The 17,804-nt window shown below is 35.1% G+C and overlaps 1 protein-coding gene across 2 annotated transcripts in view; it reads right to left on the reverse strand.

The window, feature by feature from the left end:
- Nucleotides 1-17,804, reverse strand: part of Cul1 (cullin 1) — a 48,349-nt gene that overhangs the window by 16,212 nt on the left and 14,333 nt on the right. For both annotated transcript variants that reach the window (XM_069847480.1, XM_069847479.1), the window contains exons 4-9: nucleotides 15,361-15,470; nucleotides 11,895-12,003; nucleotides 10,291-10,390; nucleotides 7,468-7,622; nucleotides 4,853-5,146; nucleotides 2,034-2,297 (exon numbers count right to left, since the gene is read on the reverse strand). In XM_069847480.1, the coding sequence (XP_069703581.1) occupies nucleotides 2,034-2,297; nucleotides 4,853-5,146; nucleotides 7,468-7,622; nucleotides 10,291-10,390; nucleotides 11,895-12,003; nucleotides 15,361-15,470 (1,032 nt within the window). The remainder of the gene's footprint in view (nucleotides 1-2,033; nucleotides 2,298-4,852; nucleotides 5,147-7,467; nucleotides 7,623-10,290; nucleotides 10,391-11,894; nucleotides 12,004-15,360; nucleotides 15,471-17,804) is intronic.

The raw sequence follows: 17,804 nt of genomic DNA on the forward strand, positions 1-17,804 counted from the left end.
ATATTGAAAAAACAAAAGTCATGGCATTTCATGGGAAATACCCAGTCGCAAGCAAAATTTGCTTAAACAACAAATTAATAGAAGTAAATGAGTTTAGGTATTTGGCTATAATTTAATATTTTCTGGTGAAACAGATGTATCTTCTAAAATTTGCGAATACAATAAAACAATGGGAATAATCAACAAAATTATGAAGCCTTTCCTAGTACAGCGACACAAGAATTCATTTGTATAAAACCTTAGATCTATACTATGTTACAGAAGTGATATAATTAACCTGTACAATGAGAAGTACGGATATCAGCAGAATAATGGCCTGTAAAATGAAATTTATGAGAGCAACGCTAGGATATACTGTAGTCGCTTGGACCGCAAAAGAAATGAGGATATCATGCAAGAACTTCAATTACAACCAGTCTCACAGTTTATAAACAAGTACCAGATGCAGTGGAAAAACCATGTCCAACGAATGAAAAAGAAAAAATTATGGTTTATTCAACAACGCTTGGAACTGCTGAGGTTATATCAGCATCGCCAGTGTGCCGAAATTTTGTCCCGCACAAGTTCTTTTACATGCCAGTAAATCTACTGACATAAGCCTGTCGCATTTAAGCACATTTAAATGCCATTGACCTGTGACGGGATCAAACCTGCAACCTCAAGCACAGAAGGCCAGAGCTATACCGACTGTGCTACCCAGGCCAACTCCAATGAATGAATCATAATGAGATCTTTAGGGTGTCCAAAAAAAATAAGATGCCTTGGAAAGATACACATGGAGATTGAGAATGGAAATTTACTAGAACAGTAAATGTTAAAAACACTAATCTACACCCTCAATTCACTTGAAACAGATTTTGAAAGTCAGTCTCGCTGATCGTCAGTAAATGCTGGCAGCAGTGAAAATGTATTCTCAAGTCTCAACTGTCAATATAATTGAATAGCTAATGGAAAAATGTTGCAAGTGCCAAATTAAAATTTTATAGGAACACAAAAAGAAATACTTGATGCTTAGTGCTATAACATTTTCTCACAACCTCCTAGGTTCTACCACCTAAATTAAAGGTTCTACTTTCATTTTCAACCAACAGAGTTCACTGAAATATAAAACAGAATATGTGCAACGTGTTTACATTAAAACATTGCAAGAGGAAATAAAATGTTGTTTGCAATGTTTTTCCACTTAGCTATTTAATTGTCTCTTTGAAATATAACCAGTGCTGTCATGGACACCATACGAGGCCATACATCATTATGGGAACCTACAATTTTTTCAATTAATAGTATGGGAAAAAGAAAATTGTCTGTACAGAGCCATACGGCATATGGGTGCCTAAGTTTTGTACGCGGAGATCTGTACAGCTCTTAGATCATCTCCTGCTGTTCCTAATGTATTTTGTTTGATGTTCATAAACAAAAATTGTCCACCTATGCAGCACTGAAATCCAGAATTATACAAAATAATGGTTGAAAAACAAAAAGTGCTGCAAATACACACTCCAAAATTCATCGAGACAAGTGTGCATCTACAGTGGGGCTACATGGTATATTCTTTAAATGAATCTTGTTGTACAATTAAAATGTAAAGCAAAACAATTTTACTTCTTCTTTAATATTTAAAAAATCATTAAATGAAGTCGGAGAGATAGAGAGAGGAGAGTAAAATATATTTCAAGGGAGAAAACAAGGGGTGGGGTGTATGGCCAAGAAAAAAATTACCATGACAGCATTGAATATAACCCATTAATGAAACAAATACCAAAAAAACTAGAAAAACTGGAGCTCAGTCATTACAAACCTTCATTTCAAAGATGTCACCTAAAATAAAAAATACAAATTTAATTAAAAAAAACAGTAACAAAATATACAAATTTAATTAAAAAAACAGTAACAGAAATTCATTATTTGATAAGGGACGGACAGTTTTAATGGACTCACTTCAATACACCCACCACTTGCTGCACAGAACTGATTTCCAAGTGAACTCTAACAAACAAATTTTGACTACTTCCATTAATGCTCTTTCCACTTACTACTTGATTCAGTGTGTCTTCGAGTTCTGCCTCCTCTGGGTTTTTGCTGCTCTTCTTCAGCAGTAGATCACAGTACTTTGCCAGCAACTCTGGCGACTTGGACGAACTGTTTGCTTGTCGAGTCACTGCATTGCTGTTAATGAACCGTCCACATGCCTTGTCTAATGCCGCCACAAAACCAGAGTCATTATTGAATGCTGTCAACACCAGTGCATTGTATTTCTTGTGGACCTCCAATATTGTGTTTACGTAGATTTTGGGATCCTAGAGAAAATACATAGGAAGTAGTAACTTTGTTAAGCCTTCAATTATCAATACCTACAATACAAGAAAAAAAAAGAAAAAAAAAAAGGATTAGTCATCCAACCACAGGCCATGGAGGCCCACAGGTGGCTGGAAGTTAAGGTTTCCACTTGTACATACAATCAGCACTACATAGCAGTAGGGATGACAGTCCCACGTTTCAGCTGTCTTCAAGCCAGGAAAATATTCCTGGTACTCATTTCTAATGAATCATAACAGACTTTCAAAATCCATGCTTTAATACCGTCCGCAAGGAAAGAGATCTTTAGACCATCCAAAAAAAAAAAAAAAAAAAAAAGGTGGACCGAGAATGACTCACTGAGGTAACGGTCCATGGATCTTACATTTGTTTGGATGATGATGATGATGATGATGATGATGATGATTATGATTAATGTATTTTCATATTCGATTTCAAATTATTCTCTTTGCTGCAAAACCTGCATTTTACATTAAAAATCTTTCTGTTATAATTTTCAAATATATTTTAAATGCAATATTCAATGGAAATATCCCCCTACAATTTTCTCATTTTTGACATTCTCCTTCCTTAAATATTAGTTTAACTTTGAAGTTTCCATTCTTCAGGTACTGTGTTATTTAGCCAACATTTATTCAACAAATCTAAAATTCATAAAATACTATTTGCAAACTGTATTTGTTTCTGCTATTATTCTGTAATATACCAAAGTAGTAGTAGGCTAGTTGTTTTCTAGAATTTAACAAAGTTAATACTCAAAATTAATAATGAAAGATACTGTCCTCAATTTTTTGCAGCATTACAACATTCTCTCTTTATATTTTGTACAACGACCAAGTAAAAAATGGATAGAGGAATCCTGGAGTTGGTGCAAGAAGCAAGCAAATAAATGCAAGTGTGACAATGTTTCTGACGGATGTATCTTCATCCCTGCCCAAGGACGAAGATACCTACTTATTGAAGCTATTATTACAATTGGCAATTTAAAATAGCTGGCCAACTTCTACAAATTTTGAAGCAGAATTGTTACCGTTAAAAATATTGGCTACACCTGTATCTGTTTGATATGGTGTACATAAAATAAATTTTTCCACAACAAAAGGAATTTAAGTTTATTAATTTACTTCACTTTTCATATCATGGTACCTTCATTGGTTTGACTTGTTACTCTCAGACATCTGAGCACTGTCAATAGCATCAAGTCTGCTAATTAAAAGATTGTGTTTACATTTATGGTAGGGGTTGCAAAGAGTAGTGAAGTGCATTCTATAACCTCTCCTACTCAAATCCTATCCTCACCTTCCTATGGTGCAACTTGTTTTTAACAAACAAGGCTCTGAAGACCAAGTCACAACGGTATAATTGTTCCATCAGAAATTAAAGAAATACCACTTCTGAATCCTGACCTGTCATGGCATGCATAAACATCCCGTAAGTGGTGAATAGGGGATATGGTCAGTGGAGTTGTCTGATAATCCTCCTGATTATATCATATGGACTCGCTAACCAATTGCAGATGTAGTCCTCTGAACAGTTTGGGAGTAGTATGTAAGTGATATAACCACCATAATATAAAAATATGTTGTTGTTGTTGTTTTCTAATGCCAGGCATTTGACAATAAAGTCATTTGACCTCTTGCACTCCAATATTTTTCAAAGATATTATCATGGCCAGCCACTGAAGCACAGATTTTGAGGTGTTCCGAATCCATTTCTTGGTTTGAGTTGCTCAATGGGCAGTTAGGGGACTGATATATTCCAATTCTATGCAGGTGTTTAGCCAAACAATCATGACCTGTTGCCAATCTAAATGCAGCTACGGACGATTTTCGTGGTAAATCAACTGTGAATTTTGATGCAGGGAGTTCCATTTTTTCCCTTGGGATTGTGTTACCAAATTTTGTTTGTTGAAGTCTAAGTATGTAGATTTAATAAATCTCTTCACAGAGTAATACGTAGATTTAGTAACAGGTCTGTAAGTAGCAGTGCTGCCCTTCTTTGCTAAAGCATCCGCATTCTTGTTTCCCAGGATTCCACAATGGGATGGTATCCATTGGAATACAATTCTTTTATTGAGTGATATTAATTGAGAGAGCATTTTAGTTATTTCTGCTGCTTGAGATGAAGGTGTGTGTTTAGAGACGATTGATAGAATAGCTGCTTTGGAGTCTAACAATATAACTGCATTCCTAAATTTATTGATGTGGCATAGAAGATTCCTGAGACATTCACATGGTGTCTACATTAAAACAGTATACTTTTTGCTACATCACTCTCAATGGCTTTATTGTCAAGAACTCAGCATTACCTAACAACAAAAACAAGAACAAGAACTTTTACAGTAGGGTATATTTTGTTAATTTTTTTCTTAAGCAGAGCAGAAATTACGAATACAGGATGCAGACAAAGTCATGAACTAAGAAGAAACATCACGAGCTGTCACATCCATTGAGCAGCTCTGGAAATTCAAGATGTGGTCTACAAAGTTGGTCCTCCTTCTGAATGACAAAAGTTGCCTTTTGTAAAAAATACTCACATTATTAGCAGAGTCACCACATTTGTCAATGGCAGCAAGGCCCTGAGAAGCAATGTGGCTTTCCAGCAGGTTACGCAGTTCACCCAGTCCGTCAGGGATGCGAGCCACAAGCTGGTACATGCGCCCCAAATCCTCATTCTTGTCAGCATCTAACAAATTCTGAAACTCTGCATGGAAGATCTCCAGGTGCTTCTCGATGAGCACCTTTTCACACGTCTTAGCAAGACGGTCCAGCGTCGTCTCATGCAGGTACACCTGAACTCGCTTGTGTTCCTCCAGTAGCCGTTGCTCTGCCTGCAACACAACAATAGTGTCAGCCTCGACAACATACTGATAGGGAGTTATTTTATTATTCTGCAAAATATTTTCAAACTCAGCTATAGTTTTGTCATTGGTAATATTACACTGTCACTGCGTAGTGTATTTAATAATGTTCCATAAAAAATACTACAGCAGCAGCAGCTGTGTTTTACGTAATTATGCCTTCAACTGCAGAGGTTACTCAGGGTTGAAATTCAACGTGGACAAGAAATACCTGATAAATTTTGCCTGAGTTCTCTTATCAGAGACAGGCCATAAATCTATATGACACAATACTCACAGCTTTACTTCCCTCATGGAAGAAATCTTACCAAGAATTTTATTGTTCTTTAAAATCCATCATCCTTGGATCAAATAGCCAACATTGTAACGATTAGACCACCAAGGGTGACACAACAGCACGTAGCACTTAAGACAAATCTTTAGTATTATTCCATTTGTAGTGATTATCATTGGTTATTGCTGTCTCCATGATAGTCAAGAACATAGAAGGTTGGGAATTGCGGACTAAGATCATTAACTTCACATGCTGGTGATCTGAGTTGGGGTACTCTCATTTCTTCTGTCATAATTCGAACATTTCTCCACGACTTACAATCATCCTTATTACAGTCCTAATGGGAAATATTGCATCATTCTACATCATATGAAGAAAACAATCATAGGAATTCCTGGAGCTGGCATATTTGATGCTTCAATATTCGGGTATTACCTTACATCAGGGTAGGGCAAATCCGGCACTGGAGTCAGATGCGTCATGATGTCATGTATCTTCTTCCTCCCTCCACCACGACCTAGTAGATGCAGTGGCGGAATTTCAATAAGCTTATAATACCACTGTAGTATGGTGCAAAGAAAAGGATATATAAAGAAGAAGGGGGCATAAATTATTTTGTTACATACAAAGGCAAGAGTATGTACTGCATAATATGCAATAAAATACTGTCCTCCATAAAGGTAATATAATGCTCAAAGACATTTCACTAAAGAAAATTAAGAGTTTTTATCAGTGAAAAATAAATTTGTTATTCAAATCAAGCTTTCAGGTATAACTCCCTGTAAAGTTGATTTGAATAATTTCGAGGGAAAAATTGTTCCGGGGCCAGGTATCGAACCCGGGACCTTTGGTTTAACGTACCAACGCTCTACCAACTGAGCTACCCGGGAACTCTACGAGACACCGATCCAATTTTTCCCTCTATATCCACAGACCTCAAAGTGGGCTGACAACTGTCAAGCAACCAACGTTGAGTGCACACTAACTCTGTGTGACTTAAATTGTGGTTTTCTGTTAACGAACAGTGACGTGTATTATGCAAATCAAGCTTTCAGGTATAACTCCTTGTAAAGTTGATTTGAATAATTTCGAGGGAAAAATTGTTCCGGGGCCAGGTATCGAACCCGGGACCTTTGGTTTAACGTACCAACGCTCTACCAACTGAGCTACCTGGGAACTCTACGAGACACCGATCCAATTTTTCCCTCTATATCCACAGACCTCAAAGTGGGCTGACAACTGTCAAGCAACCAACGTTGAGTGCACACTAACTCTGTGTGACTTAAATTGTGGTTTTCTGTTAACGAACAGTGACGTGTATTATGCAAATCAAGCTTTCAGGTATAACTCCTTGTAAAGTTGATTTGAATAATTTCGAGGGAAAAATTGTTCCGGGGCCAGGTATCGAACCCGGGACCTTTGGTTTAACGTACCAATGCTCTACCAACTGAGCTACCCAGGAACTCTACCAGACACCAAGTAGAGTTACCGTTGACATTACTATTAATAACAATAAACTATTAAATTTCATTTTTAAGAAATTATTATTATTATTACTATTATTATTATTATTATTATTATTATTATTATTATTATTATTATTATTATTATTATTATTATTATTATACTTTGTTTTGTATTACGAATACAGCTAACACACTTATTTTATTTCATTTCAGTTTGTTTATGATGTTTTATTGTGCCTAAATATTAATTTCTTTTCTTATACAATTAATTAAAAAATTAATGACATGATTTTATATCTTAGTGAATAGATTACATTTAGTAAATATCTCGTGCTATTCATCTGAAGAGGAAAGGCAAATATGATGAAAGGTTCTATCTAATTTGCCACTTGCTGAGGTAACTTGGATTGCTTCTGCATGTCGAGTCAATTTGCATCTCTAACCCCATCTTTCCATTTACTTCTCCTGCTACCCTTAACGTGCCCACCCCTGCCTTATACAAACAATTAACGAATGAGACAAAACATATATTTGATGTCATCAGGACTCACCTTCTTCATGTATTCTGTGACAGGATTCTGTCTAAGGAACTCCGTGCTCTCCCGTGTGTAGAACCTTTCTGTGTCTTCCAAGAATACATTCTCAAATGATTCCTTGTACACTGACAGATTCTGACCCTTTGCACTGGGATCTTCTTCATTCAGTCCTATCAATACAAAAACGGATTACATCAAACAATGGAACAAAAGCATTAAATCCTACACCAAATGTCTTGTTTGATCAATGAATAACTGGATGACATCACACAATGAATTCAAGTGCAAATAAAATATCTCACTGAATTTGAGGAGCTTTTTATCAAAAGTTAATATCTCCATTTCTTTCAATTTTATAGGAGAGATAAAACAAATGATAGTGTTTATATGAATCACTTTTTTCTAGTGAACAAAAACATAACAATGGAACTTTTGCATATATTTGTATAACAAATTTAGCATATGTAACATTTTTCATTCTCTAGAAAGTTGGAAAAAAAAAAAAAAAAATGCATTTATTAAGTTCTGAAAAAAAAAAGTTCGAAAAAAAAAATTAACTTCCAAATAAAAAAAGTTCCAAGGAGAGAATGGAAATAGTTTGTTTGGAAAGGAGAAAGATTTTACTTAAAGAAAAAAACAAAACGAGACTAGGCTTTATAAAAAATACAAATTATACTAAAACCATATTTACTTGTGTAATAGACGCCATCCTATAATGTATGCATCCTGATTTTTGAGAGTAATATGTGGGGGGGGGGGGGCAATCCACGCATAATGTGGGCATTACATTTTTAATTGCTAGCCGTGGTAATATACAATCATAATGTTGGATGCACTTCTCATGTTTAAATTTTTAAAACAAAGAGTGAATTTATTACGACTGATTCTTTTTTAAATTAAAAAATGAATTGTGATTGCCGATTGGTTCCTCTTAATAGTTTAAAAACTTTCACGTGCTACAAGCAGCATTAATGTCGATTGTTGTCTCTTGTAGTGTTGCTTGCTATCGAAATCATCTGTGATTATCACGTGGGATGTCAGGTACTGATAGTTATGATTTTTCCCCTAAAATTTTTTCCTCACATATAATACGCACACTAGATTTTTAATACAAAAATTATGGAGAAGTGCACCTATTACAAGAGTAAATATGGTACATAAGTGTGTTCATGCACAAATTCATTTCAAACAGATGGATTTTTTGAAAGCCACATGACAATTAACAACAGTGAAAAATTAAATATATGATCTTGCTCCAACAGTAAACAAACACAACATTCAGACATGGAATATTTTAGTGGTTCTGATTCAGTTTTTATTGAAATGTTCTTCAATCCCTCTACATCACTAAGTTTTTCTACTGACAGCCTGAAGCAATGGAACTTTGTGTAAATAAATTATTTTCCCACCATTCTTTTTCTGTAGTGCAAATTTTCTTCAATTCTGTTATGAATTTTCTTATGAAATTTATCTTTTTGTCAGATTTAACTGATTTTTTTATCTACCCTATTTTTTCAACACTTCGGTAAATTCATGCCATAACAAAAGAATGTTTGGTAAACAGGAACACTGTCACAGGCACGTAAAAAATATTTCACACTGACCTTATATAATATGTTTTTTCTTGCAGTACTTATGTAAACTGTTACATCGATGCTAGGGTTCACATACACTATAAAAGCAGACAAGTGTCCCATCTTGTGTTACTTTATCGGGCAATTGATAAAATGTGGAATGATATTTCATTAAATAGGCAATTGTTACTACACAGCACACAAAGTTCTTCATATTACCGTTGTTTTAGTTCTGAAGGATCTCTCAAAATCTGTGCTTCAGTTGCTAGTCATGATAATATCTTTGAAAAATATTGGAGTGCAAGAGGTCAAATGACTTTATTGTCAAACGCCTGGCATTAGAAAACAACAACAGATCTGAAGGGTCTAAAATCACTGTATTTCGAAATGTTAAAACTTTTTGATTGTTTACTTTGCATACATTCATGCTTTTTAATCTCTCTTCCAGTATCAACTACAGCTTCTATTTCACACAAAAGTAGTCATAGTTGTTGTTGTGAAATGCCAGACGATTGACAACATAGTAAATTATTACAAATGTAGCTTGTCAGTATGTGTTGCAAGACTGAATAAAATTGACATCAAACAATGAACCAAATGCCATATACGTTCAGAAAGGTGTTGTGCTGCCTCTACATTCACAAACGATTTTCAAGGTGATGTATTAGATTTAAATAAAATTAAAAAAAAAAAAATACCTTTAATAATATGATTCATTTCAGACACCAAATCACAAAAAAAATCTCAATTTCTATTTATGGAGATAATGGGTTATGAAAAAAAAAAAAAAGCTCCTCGTTTATGTTCATGGTCTGATAACACATCAACTTTCTAAATAAAGAAAGTAAAACAGAGAATTCTGGATTTCATGTTCTCGGTAAAAGTTCGAAATTTCTTTTTTTATCCTTCCTTCATTACAGTTAGCCTGTTTTAGTCTTTTCTAATGTTATCAAAGCAGTTTTAATGTACTTACACTTTCAATCAGTCTTAGGTAAGGATAATGAACTCAAATACTGATGGTATTTTTTAACCAGATCTGCTGTTCTGTTGCCACTTGAACCTACTGTGAAGTTACTCAGTCGAATCTTATTTCCTCTTTCAATCTGATTAGTAATTACATATTTTTTCTGTTATGTTTGGTCAAAAAATTCACAACAGTGATTTTCATTGAATGTAATAATGTCAGAATATACGGTTTTTATATATGAAATCTAACCTTTACTTCCTACTGCAGTAAGTTCTGTTTGTGTTATCTCTTACATACCAAGCTCAACGTAGCAATTGATGACACCGCTCACCAGTCTCGTGTTGATCGTTTCGCCATTTCTCTCCCTTTCGATGAGCTTCAGCACTGCATTTGTTACCTGCAACACCAAGCATGCTCCATTTTGAGTTCTGTAATTTTCAATCATTGGATATTCAAATAGATTTGAATTTGTTGAACATATATTGTTTACAGATTATCCAGAAACAGCCAATACATTTTGTGTGGAGCGCATTCGCTCAAAACATTAATTTACAATCCTCAACTTCGTCTTCCAAAGAATGTTGTTGTCTAGTGCGTTGCATCTGGCAATGAAGCCATTAGCAGTCTTCCAAAGAATCCATGGTAAAATTTTAATCGACCATCTTCTCTGGGTTCGAAACCGTGATCTTCGAATCTAATGGCAAAAATGGTAAGCACTACACCTTTTCCAGTTGTATTTCAGAAAATATCAACTGTATTTCAGATTTGTCATTTGTATTTCAAATTAGTCAATTCAACTTCAGATAGTATCAATTGTATTTCAGATAGTATCATTTGTATTTCAGATTAGTCAATTCAATTTCAGATAGTATCAATTGTATTTCAGAAAACATCAATTGTATTTCAGATTTGTCAATTTAATTTCACATAGTATGATTTGTATTTCAGATTAGTCAATTCAATTTCAGATAGTATCCATTGTATTACAGAAAACATCAATTGTATTTCAAAAACTATCATTTGTATTTCAGAAGTTACGGTTGGCACCTTATTCTCCAATGTTAAATCCAATCGAGATCATTTGGTGTAAAGTGAAGACGTACGTAAACACCCATCTTGGAATTCCTGACGTCATAGCTCCTGGTGTTGTAGGCTAATTTACCTACTGTAGAGAGTAAAATTGATGAAGCAACACACATAAAATTGTTGGTGGTGATTGTGCTCGTGCAGTACAACACAGTACAATTAATCAAGCTGCAGCTTTAGCTATGGTGAATATGCCTGTTGGACACTAAAATGCAAAAAGTTTAGGATTTTTAAATCCATTTTCCATTTTTTTAAATATATGTTAAAATCTCAAGTAGGCCTACATTTGTTATTTTGTGAAATAAAAGTGGCTAATGTAATCTTAAATGCATTGCTTATTTTTTAAAATACATTTGATACCATCTGAAATACAATTGACAAATCTGAAATACATTTGATACCATCTGAAATACAATTGACAAATCTGAAATACATTTGATACCATCTGAAATACAATTGACAAATCTGAAATACATTTGATACCATCTGAAATACAACTGACAAATCTGAAATACATTTGATACCATCTGAAATAAAATTGACAAATCTGAAATACAATTGATAATTTCTGAAATTAAATTGACTAATTTGAAATACAATTGATAATTTCTGAAATTAAATTGACTAATCTGAAATACAATTGATATTTCCTGAAATACAACTGGAAAAGGTGTAGATCATTGAGGAGAACCAATTCTTATAATATTTGAAGCTAAAAAATTTTAAGCATAAGAATTCGATTTCTTGACATTCTGTTTCAATTTTTTAATTAGACATGATATTCATTATAATACAATCAATTCTTTGCTACAGACCTGTTTATTGAGCTGTTTAAACAGGTTGTCTCGCCACGTGACAAGGGCTAGCTGATAGATCTCATAGATTCCCTTCCGACCCTCTTCACACTCTCTCCTTACCCAGTGCCTGTAACACAAGTACCAACTGTCAGTGTCATAAAAATAAACTGTATTTTTAGTCCTAATACAAATTACAAATATGTTTCAAAGTTGTTTCCATCTTCATGGATGTGGATTTTCAAATTTGTTGACTGAAAATCCATATGCTGTTCACAAATTCCACTGCGCGATCAAAAAGTGGATGGTGTAAGCTTCGTGCTCATTGAGTTAATGATGCTATATCCTATTAAGAGACTTATGTGAATGACATACTAACACCATTTTTATGCATGCTCTTTTGGAGAGGTGAGTGAAGAAACACGCATATTTTCAGCACATTGCTTACTCAATTATAACCTCCATGATTTGTTTGATGAAGAATAATAATCACCTGAGGACTATGGCAATCTCGCTCTTCTGATATGAATGTGAGTGAATCATAAATAATGCATACTCGGCACATGGAAATCTATTGATCTGATCCATATATTGAGTGTTTCACTTATAGTTAGTGACTCATGAGAAGAAGAGTGCAGGGTGAAGTGGCAGGGGGAAGTATGTCAGTGATATGAATGCTTACATTATGTGATGCAATAGCAATACTATTCATTAAAAAAATATGCAGATTTAACCAGTTGCTGATCATTGTTCTTGTGCTTAGGAAGTGAGAATTAAAGTAATTAATTACAATTCATACTATATTAAGCAATTATTAAAATAATTAGTATTCTTTAATATCCAAATGCTTATTGTATCTAATGAGTAATAACCTGGCTATTGGGATGCTTATCTGAGTGAAGTTCATCACAACCAGCAGCCATGAATACTGAAATATAGCAACTTTTTATAATTCGTTTTCAATAGGCAGTTATCGAGTTAAAACTTGCACAGCAGCAACTGATGTAGTTTTTACAGCTCCTGTGATCAAATTAAGGATTTGATCTTTTATCTGTTTAATTTTATTTATATATGTGGACACCAATTCTTCTCCAGTACTTGAAAGTGGCTTTATTTACACTGCATATATAGTGTGTAGTATCTTTATTGAGCAGCTCCATTTCATTCCTAACAGTCTTTCTAAATGGGCTGCAAGATACTGTTGTATTGGATTGACTCATTTTTGGTAATTTATTACAGTGTTGTAAAATAACAAACATTGTCTTTAAGGGTTAGATCTTTGGTTGAGAGGCTTTTGTCATCTAAAGTCGACGGAAATTCGGAAGGCAGTAGTCTGCTAGCGTTTGCGTCGAGAGAGACAGATAGAGAGTGGAAGGCAGCATACAACATTGCCACATCGTACTTCACACGCACGTGCGATACAAATAGCGCAGGAGAGAATTTAAATTATCAAAAGACAATAATGAACTCAGCCGTTTCCTTCACCCTGTTTCCTTCACTAACAATATTCTTTGCACGGTTCTCAATCCCACACCACATGCTTCTGCAGTCATTTCTGGCACGTTGGCAACGTTTTTAAAATAATTATACACCTTAAACAATATTTTTCGCACCTGCCTGTGTAATACATATCTTTTTACAGTCTCTTCTTCCATTTATTTATCTTACACACACAGTAAATATTGGTTTTACATATTCAATGTATTGAAACACTACACATGAACAAACGAACTAGGAAAGCACTTGTTATAGACTAATTCCGATTGGTTCTACTGTATAAGCTTGTGACGTCACATACCAGAAATGCTATGGCGCATATAGCAGCCGCCCGCCTTCCAAATTGCCGTCTATAATCTTTTCGCTGTAAGAAAAATCCTAATGTAAACAATACCACGTGACTGAAGTGAGGCTTCATTGGCCGCTATTTGGCGCCATAGATTCTCAGTATGTGTTCCCGCCTACTGTTGTACATTCTGTTTCATGTTAAACATTTCCCGTTACTCGTCAAGTAGGTCTAACCTCACTACTATACATTCGTTTGCTTAGGAAACATTTATTTTATCATTACTGTAATTAAATTATTTTAAGTCTTATGTCTTCACAATGGACAGTTGAGGATGCAAAAGCCATACTTCAGTACCACGTGCTTAAGTGAACAACTACGAGCTCAAGTGACACCAGCTTGTTACAAGAACAGACTACCTCGGTATGTTGTTGTTGTTTTCTAATGCCAGGTGTTTGACAATAAAGTCATTTGACCTCTTGCACTCCAATATTTTTCAAAGATATTGTCATGGTTTGCCAATTTAAGTGAACACCATACCACGGTATTACTATTGGTATTCATCCGCATTCATAGTACATAACAAAATATAAAAGTAGCTTTTCTTTTACATAGCGCTTTACATATGAGTAAAGTTAAATGTTTCATCGTATTTAACAACTAGAATTCAATGTTTTATTTTCAAATAATACAAGCTGATAGTTTCCAAATACGAACTATATTTTCCTGCGTCATGTGAGTGTTTCGACTGGTAGCCAATCACGTGTATGACAGCAACGTGCTTATGTTTACATTAGGATTTTTCTTACAGCGAAAACAGTATAGTCTAGTCTACTTTCAAAAAATCTGAAAGTTAGAATTTATAAAACAGTTATATTATCGGTTGCTCTGTATGGTTGTGAAACTTGGAATCTCACTTTGAGAGAGGAACAGAGGTTAAGGGTGTTTGAGAATAAGGTTCTTAGGAAAATATTTGAGGATAAGAGGGATGAAGTTACAGGAGAATGGAGAAAGTTACACAACACAGAACTGCACGCATTGTATTCTGCACCTGACATAATTAGGAACATTAAGTCCAGATGTTTGAGATGGGCAGGGCATGTAGCACATATGGGCGAATCCAGAAATACATATAGAGTGTTAGTTGGGAGACCGGAGAGAAAAAGACCTTTGGGGAGACCGAGACGTAGATGGGAGGATAATATTAAAATGGATTTGAGGGAGGTGGGATATGATGACAGAGACTGGATTAATCTTGCACAGGATAGGGACCAATGACCAATGGTGGGCTTATGTGAGGGTGGCAATGAACCTGCGGGTTCCTTAAAAGCCATTTGTAAGTAAGGGTTAGATCTTAATGTCTCTCTGACATCATGATAGTTTATAAAACCAAAGGCAACCTCAGTAAACATAACAATGACACTAGAGAAACTATACTGACAAAAGTATGAAGAAATAACACTGACAAACATACGAACAGTCAATTGACTCATAGTGCTGAATATAAAAAAACCTCGTCCAATGGTTTAGAAATCACTTTGCATAGATATACAAAAATAACTATTTTCGTTTTCAGGTATGACAAAAACATACATTTCCATCTAACTCTTGCAATCGACTTTTTTGCCAATAGTACGAATAAATTACTGTTGAAGTTTGGTTTAAATGTGCAAAAGAGGAAAAATGAGGAAGACAATGACTTACCTGTTGAGATAAGCACAGACGCCATTGAGCACCTTGGAGCTGAACTGGTACTCCTCCCATTGTCGAGTATAGAATTGCAGCACATCCTCGTCCATGAGGTCAATGCCATCCTGTAGTAACAAAATCAAGTAGTTGGCATGCATGATTGTTGTAAGGAATTTTTAATATATATATGAATGAATGTTAGCCATGATGTCCCATGTTGGGCACAGGTCTCCTGTGATGGGTTTAGAACCCCCTCGACAGGGATGGCTCAAGTTTTAATATATATAACACAATAATTTCCCAACAGCTGCTATTATATATTAGAGCAGAGTCCCAGAAACTCAACATTCTGTAAAACTCAACATCTACAGAAATGTCTCTATTTTTTTTCATAGCGGATAAATCGTGAAATAAGTCTTTTTCATTTATTTCTCTACTTACACTGGCCGAGCAGTATGAATATAGGCAGTAATTTTTGGAACATTCTGTAATACATAATAACATTCCTGGCGACAAGTGACTTGTACGTGGAAACTCCTACCTACCCCCAGGTAGCATCTTTTGAAGGTGGGACAGCTCATGTCAATTGCTCATCACTCACTGTATTTCTTTCTATTTTTGCTAGTTTAAATTGTTCTAATGAATTGTAAAGATTTACTGATATGTAGTACCTGCACGACTTTCTTCCAGTTAAACTTTCTGTGGATTGGACATGATATTTCTAAATGAATCGTTGTTGGGGAAGTTTTTAATTGAGTGCTGTATTGTTATACCAGTGAAAATATCGAGTGAGAAGAAGAGGAAACAAAACAATGTGACTTTGGAAATGAAAGCTAGATGAGTTAAAGAGGCTGGATAAAGAGAAAAGAGTAAATAAAATTGCAATGGATAGACGACAATAATTGGCTGGAAAGAGAAGAGATTGAGTCTTGGTGTGTTTAAAGAATATGTACTGAGTCTTTAAAGGAAAGAAGCAATATGAAAGGAGGCAAATACGAAAAAGTCAGCGAGGCACACTATCTATCGTTTAAGCAGCAAAGATACAGAACACCGATTGCAGGACCCATATTGTAGGAGAAAGCTCGCAAATTTTTAGGAATTTCAGGAAGAAGGTGAGTCTGGATTTACTGCTAGCACAGGGTGACTCGACAGGTGGAAGAAGCACTATGGAATCAAGCAACTGAGAGTTTGCTGTGAAAAACGTTCTGCCAACATGGAAAGTGTTAACAAATTTAAAGAAAATTTTCATAAATTTATTGAAGAAGAGGGTCTTATTGGACATCAGATTTATAATTATTGTGATGAGACAGGTTTGAATTTTTTAACTATTTCTTCGAAAACTCTTGAACTTTCACTTTCACTTTACTAATGTACTGTATCCTGAAATAATGTGTTTTAAATAACCCTTGTATGAGTCCGTAAAACTCGACTTTTTCGTAACTCGACAACCTCTCAGTCTACATTTAGTCGAGTTTCTAAGACTCTACTGTATATTTCTTTCCATAACATTTTAATTATACACCTGCAACGGAATGAGATGGAGATTTGTTGAGATGCCACAGGAGAACTAGAGCTCCTGGACAAAACCCATGTTACCTTAACCATGCGGTTACCCAACTTACTTACTTATGGCTTTTAAGAAACCTGGAGGTTCACTGCCATCCTCACATAAGCCCGCCATCGATCCCTGTCCTGTACAAGATTAATCCAGCCTCTACCATCATATCCCACCTCCCTCAAATTCATTTTAATATTGTCCTCCCATCTACATCTCTGCCTCCCCATAGGTCTTTTTCCCTCTGGCCTCCCAACTAACATTCTATATGCATTTCTGGATTCGCCCATACGTGCTACATACCGGCCCCATCTCAAACATCTGGATTTCATGTTCCTAATTATGTCAGGTGAAGAATAAAATGCATCCAATTCTGTGTTATGTAACTTTCTCCATTCTCATGTAACTTCATTCCTCTTAGCCCCAAATATTTTTCTAAGCACCTTATTCTCAAACACCCTTAACCTCTGTTCCTCTCTCAAAGTGAGAGTCCAAGTTTCACAACCATACAGAACAACCGGTAATATAAATTGTTTTATGAATTCTAACTTTCAGATTTTTTGAGAGCAGACTGGATGACTGAAGCTTCTCAACCGAATAATTACACACATTTCCCATATTTATTCTGCGTTTAATTTCCTTCAGAGTATCATTTATATTTGTCACTGTCGCTCTAAGATATTTGAATTTTTCATCTCTTCAAAGGATAAATTTACAATTTTTATACAGCCCATGTCTTTCTCTTCCTGAGCTCTTTTTTTGCGAGGTGAGACGCAGAGAGGGAGAGTGGGAGGTCCTACAAGTACTACCCTGTGTTCAACACATCTGCCTTTTCAGTATTTCTTTCGTTAGCTATGAGCAAGATCAATCATCGACAAGTAAATGTATAGACTATTCCCTCACA

This window comes from Periplaneta americana, chromosome 15 (assembly GCF_040183065.1).
Source record: "Periplaneta americana isolate PAMFEO1 chromosome 15, P.americana_PAMFEO1_priV1, whole genome shotgun sequence".
Lineage (NCBI taxonomy): Eukaryota > Metazoa > Arthropoda > Insecta > Blattodea > Blattidae > Periplaneta > Periplaneta americana.